General features: G+C 42.6%; 7 protein-coding genes across 7 annotated transcripts; 6 read left to right on the forward strand and 1 right to left on the reverse strand.

Annotated features, from left to right (window-relative positions):
* Positions 1-258: 258 nt before the first annotated feature.
* On the reverse strand, positions 259-3,196 carry LOC145701693 (uncharacterized). Its single transcript, XM_081778908.1, has 9 exons — positions 2,911-3,196; positions 2,388-2,832; positions 2,130-2,228; positions 1,701-2,082; positions 1,271-1,516; positions 1,043-1,173; positions 816-992; positions 559-771; positions 259-507 (listed from the first exon to the last, which is right to left on the reverse strand). Exons 1-9 carry the CDS (start codon positions 3,055-3,057, stop codon positions 353-355), a joined length of 1,995 nt encoding a protein of 664 aa, XP_081635034.1. The 5' UTR covers positions 3,058-3,196; the 3' UTR covers positions 259-352.
* A 3,015-nt stretch (positions 3,197-6,211) lies between these two features.
* Positions 6,212-7,574, forward strand: LOC145705652 (uncharacterized). The gene is made up of 6 exons (XM_081783134.1): positions 6,212-6,313; positions 6,359-6,661; positions 6,705-6,814; positions 6,877-7,048; positions 7,091-7,201; positions 7,245-7,574. Exons 1-5 carry the CDS (start codon positions 6,283-6,285, stop codon positions 7,180-7,182), a joined length of 708 nt encoding a protein of 235 aa, XP_081639260.1. The 5' UTR covers positions 6,212-6,282; the 3' UTR covers positions 7,183-7,201; positions 7,245-7,574.
* A 334-nt stretch (positions 7,575-7,908) lies between these two features.
* On the forward strand, positions 7,909-8,754 carry LOC145701694 (serine/threonine-protein kinase pim-3-like). Its single transcript, XM_081778909.1, has one exon. The coding sequence runs from the start codon at positions 7,909-7,911 to the stop codon at positions 8,752-8,754; it is 846 nt and encodes a 281-aa protein (XP_081635035.1).
* Positions 8,755-8,987: 233 nt separating this feature from the next.
* Positions 8,988-10,528, forward strand: LOC145701695 (heparanase-like). The gene is made up of 4 exons (XM_081778910.1): positions 8,988-9,193; positions 9,238-9,765; positions 9,808-10,285; positions 10,328-10,528. Exons 2-3 carry the CDS (start codon positions 9,248-9,250, stop codon positions 10,073-10,075), a joined length of 786 nt encoding a protein of 261 aa, XP_081635036.1. The 5' UTR covers positions 8,988-9,193; positions 9,238-9,247; the 3' UTR covers positions 10,076-10,285; positions 10,328-10,528.
* Positions 10,529-12,928: 2,400 nt separating this feature from the next.
* LOC145701696 (solute carrier family 25 member 48-like) lies at positions 12,929-13,866 on the forward strand. The gene is made up of 3 exons (XM_081778912.1): positions 12,929-13,299; positions 13,372-13,646; positions 13,689-13,866. Exons 1-3 carry the CDS (start codon positions 12,967-12,969, stop codon positions 13,843-13,845), a joined length of 765 nt encoding a protein of 254 aa, XP_081635038.1. The 5' UTR covers positions 12,929-12,966; the 3' UTR covers positions 13,846-13,866.
* A 93-nt stretch (positions 13,867-13,959) lies between these two features.
* LOC145704555 (ABC transporter ATP-binding protein/permease wht-1-like) lies at positions 13,960-15,165 on the forward strand. The gene is made up of 2 exons (XM_081782009.1): positions 13,960-14,204; positions 14,513-15,165. The coding sequence occupies exons 1-2, from the start codon at positions 14,069-14,071 to the stop codon at positions 14,926-14,928; spliced, it is 552 nt and encodes a 183-aa protein (XP_081638135.1). The 5' UTR covers positions 13,960-14,068; the 3' UTR covers positions 14,929-15,165.
* Positions 15,166-17,548: 2,383 nt separating this feature from the next.
* Positions 17,549-18,971, forward strand: LOC145702622 (protein white-like). The gene is made up of 6 exons (XM_081779872.1): positions 17,549-17,820; positions 17,870-17,963; positions 18,007-18,101; positions 18,144-18,378; positions 18,423-18,688; positions 18,731-18,971. The coding sequence occupies exons 1-6, from the start codon at positions 17,686-17,688 to the stop codon at positions 18,926-18,928; spliced, it is 1,023 nt and encodes a 340-aa protein (XP_081635998.1). The 5' UTR covers positions 17,549-17,685; the 3' UTR covers positions 18,929-18,971.
* The last annotated feature ends 582 nt before the right edge of the window (positions 18,972-19,553 follow it).

Here is a 19,553-nt window from a genome sequence, read left to right on the forward strand (position 1 = left end):
TGCAATCCCTCTCCTTTTCATCTGATACCTCCTTCCCATGGCAAGTGCTTTTCTACTAAGACCCATTTGAGCAAATCTGTTTCTATGAATTTTAAACTCTTGCACTTCTATAATTCAGGTTCGCCCGCACAGTTTGTAGAAATATTGTTTTATTGCGAATCTTGATTCTTGCGCAGAATATGTTTCACACACAATCATGTTAGTCGTGTGTATGATCGAGTATTTATGTTGATTATTATGTACAGTAAGATGTATAAAAGATGTACAGGCGATTCAATTTTCAAGTTTCAGTTTTTGAATATTCATATTGTTCTTGAAGTGAATATGAATTCCGTTGGATGAGAAGAGTACTTTAGCAGTCTGATAAACTCTTGGCACCAGCTACTGTAGATTCACTACCAGCTGGACACTGCCTACAATTGGTCTGGCCTTCTTTTGGATTGAACTTTCCAGCAGGACATTGAAGACACTGCGAGCTTTTCTGATAAGTTCCAGCGGGACACGCCACTAGATTAAAGAAAGCATAAAGAGAAAGTGCTAATGAGTTTTAAATTTTACCGCAAATCTCTTCGCCATCATGAATTCTCTTCACTTCTCCATTTAGGCAGCGGTCTTCTTTTACTGTATCGTCGGCGATTTCTGCGAGCTGTAGTCTCGCCAGAAGATGTTCTTTGCCACGTTTGTGAGATCGGAGGTCGAGAAGGGTTGAGTTCATTGCTTTGAAATGGTTTCTGAGAAAGGCGGGGAGGTTGAAAGTTGTTGAAGAAGATGCTGAATAGAAGTGTAATATGTACGTAAGTATCTTCGAATTTTACCTTGTTGAGAGAACTGCAAAAGTCTAAGTTCGACGAATACACTAGAATTGTCAATTGAACGCCTTGATCTATCTTTGCGATTTTGTTTTCTTCGCTCTTGTCGTCTCGATTTTCTGTTGGCCTTCTTTTTCTGGCGGCGAAATTCCTCTTTGGAGAGCAAAGTTCGAGAGGGCGCTTCTTAAAATTGGAGATGCTTGTTTAGGTTGACGAGAGTTTGTTTCTAGTACCTGGTTCTAGATTCCCGAAGCCGGACGATCGTGCGGAGATGAGCGTCGACACCGGCCTTTGATCTTCGACTTGAGCCGTCTTGAGCACTTCCTCCTTCCTTCCGCAGCGCATTCGGACGCGGGTAAAGAAGCTAAATCCACGGAATTAATCTCGCAAAGAAACCTTGCGTGTTTACACCCTTTCTTCACGTTTTAAATTGAACTATGCACGAATTAAGATCTGCTTACTCGAACCCAGGAAGCACAGGTTCGCCATGGAGCAAGGCAAGAATTCCATCTGTTGTTTGTTTGAGGCTCTGTTGTTTGAACGCTTGTTTGAGCTCGTGAAGATTCTCCTCGCAATTATCTCCATCCTCCAACTTGTACTCCATGTAAATGTCAGAGCGTTGTCCCTTCGTGGAATGTTTGCGAGTGCAGTCCGGCCAATCGAGCGATCTCCCTGGAGGATTTGTGAAGACGACCCCGGAAGGATGGCTAGAAAATACACGTTGACTGATGAATTACTAAAATATTGCTTTGAAAATGCAATTTTAAAATATATTTTCAATAATTAGCAACAGAGATGTAGGAATAGCTTCTTTTCTCCATATTGAATACAGTGAATGAGATAATTGCTGACTCAATTTTAAAGAAAAAAATAAATATTGGTTGAGCTTACCAAAAATACTTGTGCGCTGGTTTTTCGACAAAATCGTGGCCTGGATTGCACGTTACGCTGCATGCGATGGAAGTTGTCTGACGATGTCGCTGGCATGTGAGTTGCCCGTTGCGCGGCGCTTCCCGCTTCATCAATTTCTGGCAAGTTTCGTTTTCCGCAGCTGAGTTTGCTTCAACAGCATCGGCCCATGGGTCAGCAACCGGTTCTTCTTCATCAATTATATTCGCGCTAATGAGCGAGGAGGTAAAAGTACGGGATGGAAAGCGACCGCCAAATCGATCTTGAAAGGAGAAGGCTCCGGCGTCATCAGCGGTCATTTCGTCTGAAAAATCAGCTTCCTCGCGACAGCACTGTCCAAACCAACCCGCGTCGCAGGTGCATCCTAAACCATTTCAAACATTAGAACATCTTCAATCAATGGAATCTTGCCTTCTCCGTCCCAGACGCCGTACACGCCACAATCTGGATTGCATGTCTCCTCCTGCTCAGGACGACCAGAGCAGGATCCTCCGCAACTTGCTTCTGTTACTTTTAGGAGTTAACTTGAGGTTACTTGATTTTTTTCATTAAACAAAGTGGATTCTAACCAGCAATCTGGCATTTCTATTTAAACTCTCATAATGCGACGTTCAAAGTCGCGGCCTCTATATCCGATCAATTTGCATCAGCGATGACTGGTGATCGCGCCGATTAGCATAATCACAAATTCTAATAACTCCGTTCCTTTCTCCCGCTTGCGGGTTCGAGAGCCACCGTGGCATCCGGCGCTGCATTCGCTCCACTCGCCCCAGGCAGACCATTCGCAATCGACGGCGCAGCACGAATCTGAACCGCAGTCCTCGACTTCATAATCCTTACCTGGGCATTCATCGATATTCCTTGGCTTGAACAGTTCTTTTCTTTCTCGATGACGGATTCCTTTCTCCCCACATGTGGAAGAACAACTAGACCAGTTTGACCACTCCGACCAGTGACAGATAGAGGTCAAGGGGCAGCAGAATTTGATGATGTAGTCGTCGCAATTACTGTCATTTGGATAGCAGCGCACACCCATCGTTGGTCCTTCATATTCAACAAAGAGTCCAGGAACATTCTCGATGTCGATAGAAGATCGTGTGCTGGCCAAACCGACCTAAAAACAAAAATCAGTCTTCGTGTGAACGAAAATTCATGCTTTAGAAAAGAAAATTATAGCAGCAAGGAAACAAACCTTGAATCCGATCGGCGCGTGGCATAATCTTTTAGATTCAAGCCTTGCTCGATCGAGCGTTTCAAGATCGCCGCGGCGCAGCTCGCCGGTCAACGTGACTGGATCATCTGTGTTGAACCATTTCGTCCAGTCGCCTCCGAGACACATTTCCGCGCACGTCAAATGGGCACTTGGAGCTGCGATGGTTGTGATGTCGATTTCGCCGCTCAGGGGGTTGACGCAGAAGCATTTGGAAGAATCACATTGCTTCGGCTCCCAGAGGCCGTCGGGGCGACATTTTGAAGGGTAGTCTTTTTTGCGGAATTTAGAGTTGACGAGTTAAAACTCAATTTTTATAGCTAAGTTTAGTATGAACAACTCAGTATTAAATTGAGCCTCTTTATAGAGGAGGTGTTGATAACCATTTCAGACAACCTATTTCAGATAAATCGAAAAACGCTGAAAAATTAAATCTATTTGTACAATTTGTCGAAGTACCGACTTATGGTATTCCATTCCTGTGGAATTCTTGCCCTCCTCGCATGGTCTATCAATCGCTGCTAGTCGTGCTGGATTGAACTTGCTCGATAACCGACTAGCTTCTGACAAACCAAGGCCTGAAAATCACAAATTAGTTAGTTAGTGATTTAATCAGTCCTAGAACGTAGAGGAAGACACGTCTTCTTACGTGAATTCTAGCGCCGCTTAAAATTTTAATTTTTCTTTTACATTTTTGGCATTTTTATGACACGATTAAAATTTTCAACATTTTTGAAGCGATTTGGATCGCATTAGAAAGTGGGTTAAAATTAATAAGAAATTCCAAAAAAGAGTGAGTCTGAACTTGGAGGGTGGGACTGAACTCGGGGATTAGAGGGCTTTCAAGGGGACGAGCGCTTGTTTGGAAGACGCGAAAGGCGAAATGCCCGACGTCAACGTTGTCACAAGAACCAACAACGTTTTTCGTCTTTCTTTTCTTTGCGCAGCTGCGAGAAAGTTTTGTTCCATAACTTTCATCCCTTTGTTTACTCAGTCTTCCAGAGATATGAAATAAATAAAATAATTTTGTTCTGTTCTTATCAGAAAACTAAACAAGCTAGAATAACGAATTTTGAAGTCTAAAAAGATCGATTCAACAAAAATGAAAACGATGAGTCAGAAAAAGAAATTGAAAAAAAAGGAGCTATAAAATTTTCAAAATTTCAAAAACGGGGCTGTCTCTCTCTCGAATTTCACGCATTTTAGAATTCTGCCTTTGTTCTACTAGTACACGCTGCGCTAGAAAGGGCAAGCCCAGCCAGTTCGGACGCGCTAAAGGCCACTTTCTCAGTCAGCTTACGTCGTGGACCCTGTTTATCGCAAATTAGAAAAAAGAAAGAAGCAGATCAGCAGATTCTCCTACTTCTCTAACTCATTTTTTGCTAATTACTGTGATCATTAGAGTCAGCGGAATAATGATTTTGGAAGGCCACGTAATTGACCTCTGTTTAGCATAGAAATGAGAGGCACGTTGAAGCTCGAAAATTTTAGGGGCTGAACTTTTGAGTCAAACTAAAAATGAGAGTAAAGCAAAAGTAGGGTTTTGAATTTTCTTTTGGGATAATAAAATAAGGGCGTCACTACGTTAACTCCGCAGAAAAGTCCCTTTGTAAATCGGGCTTATCGATGCTTATCCCCTTAAAAATGAAGCTCCATAGATTCCAAAATAATCCCAAAAACCCTGGCTTACGTTTCGCCTAAATCCGTATTTCTGAATTTACCCAGGATTAGCGACCCAGTTGTACAAATCTACGTGCACAATAATAGACTGCCGGATATACCCAGTTAGAGTCGTCTCTAAAGGGAAATCTGCCTTCCAAAATGAGTCGAAGACAGAACCCAGTCATCGAGCGCTCAGAAGGGATCAGTACTCGTTTCAGAAGGCGGTTTCGAGTTTCGCTTTTTTTGCGACAGACGATCCGCTCTCGCCGCATGCACCGTCATTTCAGAACACGGCGAATTATTTCGAAATAATTTCGAATTGCGATTTGCGCTAATCTGAAAATCTGAAAGTGGCGCTGCTAATTGCCGCTTCACATCAGAAAGTGTAATTTGCAGAGGATCATCCGGGTTCAAACAAACGGATAAAGCGCGGATTTATGCGGCTCTAAAATTTGGCCATATTCGGAGTGGAAATTCTTAAGGGGATCACTTCGTATTGCAATGTGAAAGAAAAACCTTTTTGAAATACCCTGAAAATGAGACATGATTAATTCTAAACTGGTCAATCCAACGGGTCAATTGATATTTACTCAAAATATAGTTCTTGAGGTATCTTGAGTTAGTAGAAATATTCAATTTTTGTTCATCAAAAGTTTGGCTAAGCGGGAAATTTCTTATCTAAAAATAAAAATAAAGTTGATAACGGCGAAATTTATCGAAGATCGTGGCCTATTTTTACTTTTTTTATGCTGCATTTTATTATTTTTGTAAAAAAATTTGAAGAATAAAATGGCTTGAATAACTTACCAAGTAGAAAAGTCTCCACATTGACCATGACAAGATTTATTTTGTTGTTTCTCTGTTCCACGAATTCCAAAAGCCAGATTCAAGGATATGTTTCTCTTTCAGAATTTGAAGATTCACGAAAAAATCGGTACTATCCTTGTGAAAAACATCGGACAGTCGAGCGCGCGCCGCTCTGGAGCGCCACCTGAGCTGTCATGATCCGCCAGATTTGATAGAAAGATCAGTATTAAAAGCTAGGCGGCTTTGACTGAGTCGAATTGCTTTGCTGGATAATTTCTAATGATGAAATTGAACTTAGATATACATTTGCTAAGCTTGTTTGTATGAATATTATTTTCTAACAGTACAGCATTTTGGGGGCAAATTATAAAGATTGCTGGAGCTATTTTAAAAGCAAAAGATTCAAGTCGAACTGGTAAAAAGGCCAAAAAATCACTGGGATTCCTTGATAGAAGACGTGATTGAATTTGTACTAAGCAAGATTAAACCTGCTGAGTTGAGCTCAACGGCAGTGTTGGCCTTTCGTCTGATCTCAATCGGATCGAATTCAATTTTGAGCCCTTTTACGCAACTTTTTCGCCTTCCTTCCTTTTCCTTGAGTCATTTTTGAAACAAAATCAACTTTTAAAAATTAAAGCAATCCGACGAATTCCAGGAAAGGTCAACATTTTCCAAGAAAAAACAAAATAACCTCTAGAATTATGTAACATATTGTTGATAACACAGATTAATTTAGTTTACAGGAATTCGTCTTTGTTTCCAGGTACCAAAACTACGGCAAAATTAAAAATTAAAACAGAAATTTAAAGGATGATTGGTTTTCGGCCAAACTGGAATGAGACCATTCCTCAATACTGGATCGACAAGGGACTTACTAAAGAGGTGATGCTACAATGGTACACAAATTTGTCAATACGTAATCTGGCGCAAGTACTTTCAAATTATTTTTACCGGTTTTTAGTGGTAATTACTCTTCAAATCCTTGCCCTTTCAAATTATGCATTCACTTGGTGGGTGCGTAAAAACATCGACCCCTTGAAACTTATCGGAGAAAAGCCCCTCACGAAACTGGAGAAATATGCGCAAGCTTGTAAACTCGGCCAAGAACCTGCGATGAATTTTATTTCCTCAACTCTCGTCACCAATGACAGAACATACATCATCATTCGAATCATTCTGGCTCTTTGGTCATCGGCGCTAACTCTTGTCACTATAAAATGGGAAGGAATACGAGCACTTTTCAGTGGATCCTACTATCCGATCGGTGAGTCTCTTCGTTCTGTCAAAGGATATTTGAAATTTCTTAGCCGTGTGTATGACAATTTACGTCAACTTCAATCGAGAACTCATCATTGATGGATTTGGAGGCAAAGTTCAGTTTGTCAACAAACTTCTGTCGTTATTATTCAACTGTCAGGTAAAATGTTGCAAATGGCATCCTTGCAAATGATGGCACTCGACAATATGTTTAAAATTCAGACTCCGATGAGGCTTTTTGTTGCGCTTACGTGGTGGACACAATGGTTCGGACTTGGATACCGCTACAGAGACATGTCTCGGCCGTTTCCGATTCCGAGGTGGGTGCTCTTCAACAAAGAATTCGCTCCCATCCTCTTCATGCTTGTTGAATTGCTTTGGTTTGATACAATGGGTAATTTACTCGATAATACTGTAAATTAGGAGCTGATTTTAGTTACTTACTTGGGAGTTTGGGGACCAACCTTTGTCGGGAATTTCGTTGTATTTCAAATACAGTATTTGGAATGCTCAATGACGTCGTTGTAGAACCTCCTCAAGCTTTAGGGTAAGCATCAACATTATGAAAGAATAAACACAGAAAATTAAAGTGCACCAATTGAACGAGCTGCCAGAACTTTGCTTCAGTTCTATTGTTTTGCCTTTGGAATGCCATTGATTCAGATGACCCTTGCTACTTTCTGTATGTTGAAAGTGTGGATATTCAAGAAGATTCCGATACTGGGAGAACGACTCGTTCATCGACAGAAATGCGTCACTAACTTCAGAAAACGACAAGCTTTCAATGCAAATTTTCAAACCGGAGGAAAACGAAGAAATAGTGCAGTCAAAAGTGTTTTCCAAAATCTTGGTCGAGCCTCAATGAAGAAATCTGTCATTGCTCGAAGAACCAAAATCAGCATTAGTTCAGATTTGTGAAACATATTTTCAATAAACAAACATTTTGACCTTACTTCTGTGTATTAAAAATTGTTTATTGTGTCTTGTCAAAAGTACTTATTAACAATACTTACCCACAAAGACCAAAGAGGAGCCGTAACTTTCAAAGTGATTTTGCCGCGAGCGAAAGCCTGAAATAATGTCAGCTGGTCATCAGTTTCCCTTCGCGGAATAGGCGCTTTGACCTGATTGTTCACCTGGGTTGACCTGATTGCCACCAGTTGACTCTGGCGCCCTTTTCTGCCCATCTATATAAGCAATCTCCTGTCTATGGGACTTATCACAAAAACAAAACACAAAGCAAAAAGATTAAAAATGTCTCAACACTCTATCGAATCCGGATACACTTCCGAAGAAGAAACTTTCACTTTCAACAAATCTGAAATCATCGCTGCCGATGCTAAACGATTTTCGAAAAGCTTCACCATCGAAGAAGAAATCATCAAATCCGCCAATGGCATCGTCTACTCCGGTTTCGACCTTTCCACTGGCGAAGCTGTCATCATCAAGCAAATTCCAAAGACCTGCGTCTCCGAATACATCTCCATGGACGGTCGTCAAGTTCCTTCCGAAATCTACTTTCAGTTCAAAGCCGCCGAAGCTTCCGAAGCCGTCGTCCAGCCAATCGACTTCTTCGAGCGAAAATCGTCCTTCGTCCTCGTCATGGAAAAGGTCGACAACGTCACTGACCTCTTCGACTTCGTCCGTCAACACGGTGCTCTTTCCGAAGAAGCGGCTCTCTTCATCTTCAAACAAGTTCTCGAAGCCGTCGACGAAATGAAAAGCGCAGGTATCTCCCACCGTGATATCAAGGACGAGAACATCCTCATCGATCCTGAAACTCTTCAAATCTTCATCATCGATTTCGGCTGCGCTTCCGTCATCAGTGATTCCTCCACTCCTCGAGGAACTCCCGACTACTGGGCACCAGAAATCTTCACTAATGGTGTTTCTTCAACCGAATCAGCTGACTCCTGGGCGCTAGGAGCTCTTCTCTACGTTTTGCTCACCGGAACATGGAAATTCGAAAACAACCGAGTCATTCGAAATTTCATCGCTGAAAAACATCTTCGAAAAGAAATGCGATCAATCTTCGACGAAATCTTCCATCCTTCCCCTGAAAAGCGACTTTCTCTCTCTGACATGATTTCCCTGTTTTAACTTGACTGTTTACTATTGCTCTGTTCATCTTTTCCAAAAAGTTCAATACAAACAACACTTTCATAATTCTCCACATATTTTTTAATATTGATAGGGTGCCAAATCACACCTACCGATACCAATTTTAACTTTGACTTTGCTAGAGTAAGCTAGTAGTTTTGTCATGGTCTTTTGTCTTTTTATCAGCAATTTATTGCTTGCAACTGCATCACTGCATTTGACAGAGAGAAGAATTCAGATAACTTGGGATCGATCACCAAGAATATCCGGTACTGTTTCTGTAATCTTTGCAAACAAATCCGTTTTTAGAGAATTTGATATCAATAGCGGCTGGTCCTGGTATTTTCTTTAACAACCAAGGATGTGTTTTTGAAAATTCCCGTTTCATAAAATACATAGCAGCTTTGAGACCTGGCTATTTAAGATTCGGCGGAACTAGGTTGGTAAAATGATGTTGCTCCCAAAGAATAATTTTTACCAAAGAGCAGATCAAATGACGTTTATAAATGCTTCAAATCCGGAAGAAATTTGTGATCTTCGAAGTCTTCATAAAATTCAGAAGCCTTTTCTTCCCGTCACTCTTTACAGAGAGGACATTGAAAAACTCATCAATTTCTCAAGAAATACAAGCAAGAGAATGCTCTTTGGACTAAATCTCAACTCTCGCTCAAAAGACGGATCCTGGAATTCGAAAAATGTAGAATTACTTCTCGACTTCTTCAAGGAGCAAAACTTCTTTCCGGATTTTGAGCTTGGGAATGAGCCGAATTCTTATCTTCATCATTTCAACTACACAATGACACCTGAGCAACAAGCAAACGACTTTGAAGTTTTGAAGCTGATTCTTGCGCGCAAAGGCTTCCACAGCTCCAAGTTGATCGGCCCGTCGACGACTGGGAGAGGACCTACAGCGCTCAATTACTTTTCAAAATTTCTCGAGACAAAGCCACCGGTAGAATTCGCAGCTTACCATCATTACACTCTCAACGGGCGAAACGCGACTGTCAAGGACTTTATCAGCCCTTCTTCGTTTTATGAAATGGCTTATTGAAGATTGTTGATGTTTTTAAAATCATTATATTTCAAAGCCACTTGCAAGGCATACGAAGATGAAGCAAAATTATGGACAGAAACGAGCAAGGAAAATGATAAGAAGCCATTCATTTCCGAAGGAGCGCTAGCATTTGGTGGCGGAGCGAAGAACATTTCTGACAGATTTGTCAGTTCATTTCTTTGGGCCGATAAGTTGGCGATGAGCGCTCTTACTGGAATACACTCTTTTTGCAGGGAAACTGCGTTTGGTGGAGCTTACGCTTTATGAACGGCTATCGAAGGATTTGAAGAACAAAGCCTTTTCAAATAAACTAAGATTGATAGCCTCGAAAGTAAATGAAGATCTTCTACCGACACCGAGTTATTGGATTTCTTTCTATTTTAGAAAATTCATCCACGGTAGGATTTCTTCTTTGCAAACGTTTGACGACAATCAGCAGTTTTACCGAATTTACAATGTCTGTACAAATAAGAATAAGTAAGAGCGCTTTATTACTATCAAAAAATTACTAATAATCAGGGTTACGAAGCTCATCATCAATCCGTCCAAAGCAACAGTTCTTCGAATAGAAGGAAAATTTGAATCCTACCAGCTCATACCAAAAGGACGACATCTTCTAAGTAAATATATTCTTATCAACGGTCAGCGCCCTTCGATTCACCGAACAAGAAGAGAAACTGGATCAGGGTCTCTTCTTTTGCAGCATTACTCTGTTTCATTTATTCGTACCAATATATCTTGCAAATAAAAAGATTAAAACTTCTTCATTTCAATAAAAAAGAAGAAGCTGATATATTTTTGTTTATTTTTGACGAGAATTATTGATATTCAGTTGATTATATTCTCAAATCAAGTTTTCAACAGTAAGGATTTGTGAGTTTTTCGATAATTTTAGAAACTCGTTTCGTTTCTCTCTTGTTGTTATTCGCTTTGCAAGCATAGTTATCGACCCATGCGTTCAATCCAGCTTGAACTCTTGTAGTTTGAGTACAGGGGTCATCTGAACGGACCGCATCTTTTCCCAAACAGCAAAGTCGTTTTGACCAAGCAAGTTGGCATTGAAAGCCTGTGTGCAGTTCGGATCATAAGTAAAAATACCGTTTCGCAGGATTTTGTCAATTCGAACTCTGAATTTTCCAGCTCTGCCATGCGAAGCTACGACATCAGCAGTCATATCGATCCAGTTTTGAATAGTCAAGAGGGCGTCGGTGTGTGGCATTGGAAGACGAATGCATTCGAAGGAACCAACGAGATTTTCGCATCTATCTTTAACCCGATCGCACGTGTCGGTTTCCCTGGAGCATTCATCAATATCAACACAAACGCCATTTGCATCCTTCTCATATCCATTTATGCAGGGACAAGTGTAGGAACCAATTGTATTCGTGCAAGTTTCAAGAGGAGTGCACGAGTGAGAACCAGTGGCGCACTCATCGATGTCGACGAGTCGAATGGTGATGCACTGGCGATCGGAAGCGCGACCGAATCTATCGTAGACTACAACGCAATGTGGATGATCTCCTTGAACAACTTGTTCAGGTGTTGGGAACCAGGAGCAGGTAGCTTGTCCTTTGCTATCAAAAGCTGAACAAGTCATTCCTGTCGGACGAGAGAACTGGTATCGAGTGATATCGTAGAAAGTAGTTCCGCCCATTTCGTAGGATGCGTCCCAATCAATAACAATTTCCACACCTGGCGACCAGTTCCACGAGAGCTTCATTCCTTGGGCCGGAGAGTTTCCACTGAAGCTTGGTCTGCCAAGACAGTGAGCCGGCTCAGTTGATCGTGCCTGTTGAGATGGATGGTCCAAAGATCTGCGCCGTCGACCTTCGTGATCTTCGTCATGATCGTCCGTTCCTTGAAGTATTCCTGCGTAAAGAGGATTATTTATCGAGGACTTTGACCCCTCTAAATCAGGAGTAAAAACAACGGCGACGAATGATAGAGGGACCGAGTGCCTAAAAATATTTTTTAAGAAAAAATTTGCAAATAGCTCTTACAAAAGATTTCCATTAGAATCGAAGTCTTCGACTTGGATCGCAATTGGCTTCGAGCCTTCCCCACTGGGGAAGTTCCCCAGTTTGATCGAACTCAGGGTGGTAAGTCACGATGCAGTTTTCTTCATCAAGGGAGAACTGCTGGAGACCAGTATTCCAGGACATCGCTCTAGCCTCGTCATATGTCGACCAACGGCATCGGACAGTATCGCCTTCTGGATCGACTGGATTGACCATGTAGGTCTGTCCGCCACAGCCGTCAAGCATATACCAAATCGGAGGAGAGATGAACTGGGGCGAACTGTTGTTTACATCATTGACGTAAGCTTTGTATCCATATTCACCACCGAATGAGCTACCGTCATCTTTGGTGAGTGAAATTGTGCAGCAACCCCTAAGAGAATGCTCAAAGCTGCTTAGGTATTCAGTGGTTCCGTTTTGGGTTAGATCAAGTTCGAACGTGTAGCTTCCAAAGCAAAAATGCGAATCTAAAAGAGTTTCAATCAGTTAAAATTAATACAAAAACAAACTTACTGGAATCAATGGCCGGGTTGTCTTCTATGTTCGTCACGGTGTACCAAGCGGGAATCCATCCAACGCCACTTATATTCTCGGACGATTCTGCAGCCGAGACTTCGTTATCAATGTCATCTTGAGTGCAGCCGCCCGAGTAACCGCTCATTCCTCGACGCCATCCTTGATACCTAGTTACTTCAATTTTTCCAGGCGTGGTTGATTTTCGATACTAAATAAGGCTTAACTGAGAGTATCAATAATTAATAGATTTACTGTCAGAATAAAATTTACTCCTAGAATTTTTTTCATCGCACCTAGCTTTGATCCGCGAGAAGCAGCAATTTTCTGATGAGACCCCAATTTGTCGACCGTATATTTGCGGTAAGCACGTTTTGGCCTGCTAAAAATTCGATTCGAAACAAGATAAAATGTTCCGTAAAAGTTCGTTTTATATGTTTTCACGAACTTTATATAGTTAATGATAGAAAAAGCATCTGAAAGAAATCAGGTCAGAAATATAGAAAAAATCCATTTTTGTTGACAAACTGGGCGGTTTTCCAGCGACAAATATTTGTAAAATTAGAGTTCGTACTTTCTCAAAAACAATCATTACAAATTAAAAGAGAGCATAAGAATTCATCACTCATGATCGACAGAAGGGAATTTCTCGCAGGAGGTGTCGGTGGAGCATTGAGCGTCATCACTGCCCATCCTTTTGATACAGTCAAGGTTCGGCTCCAAACAACCACACAGTACTCAGGCGTCTTTAATTGCATGAAGACGATGGTGGCAAAAGAAGGGGCGAAATCTCTTTTCAAGGGGATGTTGTTTCCTCTTGGAAGTGTCGCTCTAGTCAATGCAGTTGCTTTCTCGGCGTACAATGCAGGAGTTAGGCAAGTAGCTATGAATCCAGAAGATCCGACAATGGGGAAATGTGGGTCGGTGGAGTTGCGGCTGGATGCGCCGTTTCTTGTCTCAGTCCCGTTGAGTTAATCAAAATTCAGGTTCGTTGCTATCATTTTTGCATGCAGAAAGAGAATGGTGTTGTAGTGCCAAAGAGTTCAAGGAAAACACATGGTTTCGCCTTTTCAAATGACGAAAAAAATCTTCACTCGTTCTGGAGTACCTGGTCTTTTCCGCGGCTTTTTTACTCAACTATCTCGCGATTCCGTCGGTTATTCTTGCTTTTATCTGCCGTATACAATCTTTGGGATTTATTTGCTGGACAAGGGTTTTGAAGATCCGACGAGAATTTGTATAGCTGGTGCTTTTGCCGGTCTGTTGTCTTGGGGAGTGACGAATCCAATGGATGTTGTCAAGACTAGGTAAAAAGACTTTCATTTACTCGTTTATTGCGATCTTCAAAGATATCAATGCGATCTTGATGCAAAATCAGGACGATCAGTTCTCCAAAGCCTCCTGAAAACAGAAGGCCTGGTTGGTTTCAGCAGAGGAATCGTCGCCAACTCCCTTCGTGGAATTCCCCAATGTGGCGCCTTATTTTTGGGTATGAATACACGCTGAAATATATTTGAAAAATTCTTCAAAAAACTGTTTCCTGACAATAAAAATTCAAAATTCGAACTCTTCTGCACCACTGATCCGAATCGAGCACCGCCTCAAAATATTTTCAACACAGCTTTGGGCTATTAAAAATTTCTCGGTTTAGTACCCATGTTTTGTCCGTGTTGCGTCTTGAGAGAGTAACAACGTAGCAAAGAATACGAACGTCAACGCCTCTATAAAAATGGACGCCCACGGGGTAGGGGACAGTGCAGTTGGCAGCGCGACGAACTCAGAGATGGTTGATCTCGAAGATCAGCGAAAGCTGAGCGTTTTCGGAAGAGAGAAAAATGTGCAGGTCGATTGGAATGATTTGACAGGTTTGCGAGGCTATTTTTATTAGAAATTCTAGTCAAGGATAGTGTAAAATTCATTTTTTCTGAAGTACATTTTGTAAACTGCTGACTATAAATGCAAACAAAGCAATTTATTTTGGAACCTTTAGGCGATGTTAAAATTAAGATCTCTCTGTTTTCTCAGAAGATCAGAAATTAACAGATACCAATATAGATAAAAAGCGTAGACAATCGGTCTAAGACGACCTCTTTGCCCCCGTCGTGAACGGGTCATAAATTTAGTAAATTACGACTTTTTTTGATTGAGCTCTTCTAGAACATTTCTTTCATAGTCACGGCAGAAGTAAAGAAGCCAAATGCGGGTTGTTGCAGTAAGCAAACAGTAACCAAGACGATTTTGACTGGATGTACCGGTTCCGCCAAGTCCGGCGAGATCATGGCGATCATGGGCAGCTCCGGAGCTGGAAAATCGACGTTTATGAATGCCTTAACGCATCGAAATGTGGAGACATTGAGTATCAAAGGAAGCATCAACATTGCCGGAGCGCCGATAAAAGACCAGATTTCCAAAATCAGCGCATATATCCAACAAGACGATCATTTTGTCGGAGCATTGACTGTTCGCGAGCATTTGAACTTTCACGCCGATTTGCGACTCTCGAAGGAATCTGCGGAAATGAGAAAGGAAACAGTCGATAGAATCTTGCGGATCATTAGGTTCCGACATGGGTCTTCATCCCTCTTTTGAATCGTCGAGTTCGACACCTCTACTTGTTCCTTGGATCCCAGGGATTCCAAATCTGGAAAAAAAGTAGGGGTTGGTCACGTGTTTTGGCTCGAAATCGGCGATTTTTCATTTTGGGCCGGAGGATTTTCACAAGTTTGTTAAACAATCCTCCGCCTCAGGCAAAACGGAGGTAACCAATGAAAAGAGCGCCCTTTTTTACCCTAGAATCCACCTTCAAACCTTCCGGCCTCGCTCTCATTTCCCTAGAATGAACAAAAGTTTGGAACTTTCTTGTTTGTCGGAAAACACTGAGCGGAGGACTTTCGCTGGTGGAAGACCTCCTGGAAGACCAATATTAAAATAAATGAATAAATGACCTTCCTCGGTCAGTAAATGGCCACTTGAGGTCAACTTCGGTCACTTTGTGCCGGAGGACCTTCCGGAGGACCCCTCTGGTGGAAGACAAGCTCGTGGAAGACCAAGATTTAAAAACAAAAAAGAAATAAAATAAAGAGCTATGATTGGCTTGTTATTGCCGCTTATGGCCAATTTCGGCCGTTTTCTGCCGGAGGACCTCCCGGAGGACCTCCTTACTGGAAGACCAACTGCTGGAAGACCAATATAAAAAAAAATAAATAAATAGCCTTGCTTGGTCACATATTGCCACATTTGGCCAACTTCGGCCGCTTTCTGCCGGAGAACCTCCCGGAGGACTCACTTACTGGAAGACAAACTGCTGGAAGACCAATATAAAAAAAAAAAATAAATAGCCTTGCTTGGTCACATATTGCCACATTTGGCCAACTTCCGCCGCTTTCCGCCGGAGGACCTCCCGGAGGACTCACTAACTGGAAGACCAACTGCTTGAAAACTTGTTGGGAATGAATCTGTCTGGGATAAAGACACGCAAGCACATACAATTCAGTCAGGCAGGGGGCCAAGCCGACCCGTAGGGGAGGCCACGCCTGTTTATTGAATTCAGTCAGGGACAGGGCGAAGCCGACCCGAAGGGGAGGCCACGCCTGTTTATTCAATTCAGTCAGGGACAGGGCGAAGCCGACCCGAAGGGGAGGCCACGCTCGTTGATTCAATTCAGTCAGGGACAGGGCGAAGCCGACCCGAAGGGGAGGCCACGCCTGTTTATTCAATCCAGTCAGGGACAGGGCGAAGCCGACCCGAAGGGGAGGCCATGCCTGTTTATTCAATTCAGTCAGGGACAGGGCGAAGCCGACCCGAAGGGGAGGCCACGCCTGTTTATTCAATTCAGTCAGGGACAGGGCGAAGCCGACCCGAAGGGAAGGCCACGCCTGTTTATTCAATTCAGTAAGGGACAGGGCGAAGCCGACCCGAAGGGGAGGCCACGCCTGTTTATTCAATCCAGTCAGGGACAGGGCGAAGCCGACCCGAAGGGGAGGCCATGCCTGTTTATTCAATCCAGTCAGGGACAGGGCGAAGCCGACCCGAAGGGGAGGCAACGCCTGTTTATTCAATTCAGTCAGGGACAGGGCGAAGCCGACCCGAAGGGGAGGCCACGCCTGTTTATTCAATCCAGTCAGGGACAGGGCGAAGCCGACCCGAAGGGGAGGCCATGCCTGTTTATTCAATTCAGTAAGGGACAGGGCGAAGCCGACCCGAAGGGGAGGCCACGCCTGTTTATTCAATCCAGTCAGGGACAGGGCGAAGCCGACCCGAAGATCCAGGCGGATTTTGCTATATTCGCTCTCCCCGGACACATTTAAAATAATTTAATTCATATGCGTCTAAGGTCCCTAGTTAATTTATAGAAATTCCAACCTTGCTCTCACAATATGCGATTAAGTATAAATGAACACGATTTCTTGGACGAAGATAGCTTTACCATAGTGTCTAGATAAATTTATTCTTTCTATTACTTTTTTCTCGATGATAGTGTTAGTAACTCGCAAATGCGCCGTGATTCGTCGACAATCGGAAATAGGCCCCAGGCCCGAGATTCGCTCGACTCGCGAGAGCGCCCGCCCGGTCTGCGCTTAACTCTTCGAAGCAAGAAACTCGGGCTTAAATCAATTTTAATATTCTCAGATTTTAAATACTGCCCTGTACGTCCAGATTCTACAATCCTGCAATAAAATCGACATAAAGAATAATTTCTCAGCCTCGTCAATGATTTTAAACCGCGGTGCAATGTAGTTGAGTTTAATCTAAGATTAAGTTGAGGGTTATAAGCTTAGCATTTATTGTAGTCAGAAAAAGGAGAGAGTTAGCGAAGCTAATAACACTAGCATCGAGCACGAGAGAGAATAACTGACTTAATTTTACAAACGGGCGTGGCCTCTCTTTTGGGTCAGCTACATTCTCTCTCTGATTGAATCGATTAACTCGGCGTGGCCTCCCCTTCGGGTCGGCTTCGCCCTGTCCCTGACTGAATTGAATGAAAAGCATGGCCTCCCCTTCGGGTCGGCTTCGCCCTGTCCCTGACTGAATTGAATTAACAGGCATGGCCTCCCCTTCGGGTCGGCTTTGCCCTGTCCCTGAGTGAATTGAATAAACAGGCGTTGCCTCCCCTTCGGGTCGGCTTCGCCCTGTCCCTGACTGGATTGAATAAACAGGCATGGCCTCCTCTTCGGGTCGGCTTCGCCCTGTCCCTGACTGGATTGAATAAACAGGCGTATTCCAGCCGATCATTTTATCCGCGAGATCTCGAAATTCAAGGACTTGGAAACAGGAACCAGCGACAAGGATGCAAATGAAGTCCGAATCGGCCAGATCTGCGACAAATACAAAGAATCAAAATACGCAATGGCCATGGAGAATCAACTAATAACAGACGGATCGGATAATTATGTGAAACAAATGATCAAGGCGTCGAAAGAATTCAGGCCAAATCCATTTTATGCGTTTTGGAAAGTTTTGATTCGCGGGATGATCGCTCAGGTATGCTTTGATAATCCTCTTTGCCTGGGTTAATACAGTTTTCTTTCAGTATCGGGACAAAACATTGGTTGTGATCAAAATCATGCAGAATCTTGTTGTTGCATTAGTCATTGGGCTCATTTATTTGCGCCCTGCTCGGCCGGGTAAGCTTTTATGCGGGAAGTACTGATCTATAATAAAATTTAGGTGTGAGCACGTCTAATCCAACCATACAACCATACGATTCCAAGGATGTTTTCAACTCTAACGGCGCACTCTTTGCATATGTCTGCTCTTTTTCTGTAAGTTTAGGAATAAGTTCAATTTTTAAATTGATTTTCAAGTTCAACTACATGTTCCTCGTTGTCTTCACCTTCCCACGAATGGCGATCATTTTGCGACGCGAGTACTATTCTGGTCTCTACCAGCTTTGGACGGCTATCATGGCGGATATGTTAGCCTTGGTTCCTTTCACGATTTTAATGCCCCTTGCTTATACCGCGATCACGTATTATATGGTCGGCTTGAACCCTGCTGCCGGGTCATTTTTCTTACAATGGCTGACTTTATTCCAAATCGGTACGAGTCTCAAAGACGCTTTGTCTTCAAAAGCTCTTTTTTAGCTTTCTGCGCGACTGGCTATGGCTACTTGATTTCAGCTTTGAGTCCGTCAGTCGAAGCAGCAAACGCTATCGCCTCACCGATGATGCTGCCGATGCTGATTTTTGGCGGATTCTTTTTACAATCGGACACGGTTCCGAAATACTTCATCTGGATTAAGTACCTGTCATGGTTTTACTACGGGTCGGAAAATCTCTACAGCGGACAGTGGGAGAACCTTGGTTACTGTAACACTGAGTTTGTTAATACAAACGATGCTAACAATGTGGTAAGATATCGATTCTTTCGACACTCTTATGACTTTTTGAAGGTTCGAAGCTCGAATGAAAAATGCGAAGAGTTCTACCCTCCAGGAACAAAATACTTAAGTGGCGAGACAATATTGAACAGGTTCGGGTACAACCCGGACAATATCGAAAGAAATATTGGAATTATGTTTGCTCTTGCCATTGGCTTCCGATTGATTGGGTACCTCATCCTTTCACTAAAATACCGCTCAAAGGCGTGATATTCTCTGCTTTACATACAAATAAAGTCATCATTAGCAGTCATATCTTCGAGGGGTTATTTTTCGAGTCTTTGACAATGATAAGACTCTAATGATAAGAGCTTATTTATCTTGGTAATTGGTGAGCATAACTAATATTTACACATAAGAATCATATTATTACTCTTCCTTTCTTGCTCAATCGAGCTGAAAGCAAATATAAGAAGAATGCAGCATTCCGAATGCTAGATTAATGAGTAATTCTGATTTATGACACGCATGCAACGTGTGTAAATATAAAACGCTTGTGCGGCAAAAAGCAGCATTATATTTGTGTCCTAAAGATGGAGAATACGAAGGCACTCTTAGAGACTAAAGATGTCGAAGAGCAGACGCAAAAGGTCAAGGCAGATCTTCAAACCCACATTTCTCTTCTTGAGAAAATGGAGAATTCGGGAGAAAGCGCAATTGATAAACCCGCAGAGTTTCAGATTGCCTTGAATGTGGTCGATTCACTCGAAGAAAAATACAAAGATCTTCCAGAGTTCACTTCACTCAAAGAAAAGATCGAAGTTCTTCGTTTTCCAGAAGGCACGAAAGACCTAACCTCATCAGTCGAAGCTAAACTTTCCGATTCCGAAGCGCA

The sequence above is a fragment of the Oikopleura dioica genome, chromosome PAR (assembly GCF_907165135.1).
Source record: "Oikopleura dioica chromosome PAR, OKI2018_I68_1.0, whole genome shotgun sequence".
Taxonomy (NCBI): domain Eukaryota; kingdom Metazoa; phylum Chordata; class Appendicularia; order Copelata; family Oikopleuridae; genus Oikopleura; species Oikopleura dioica.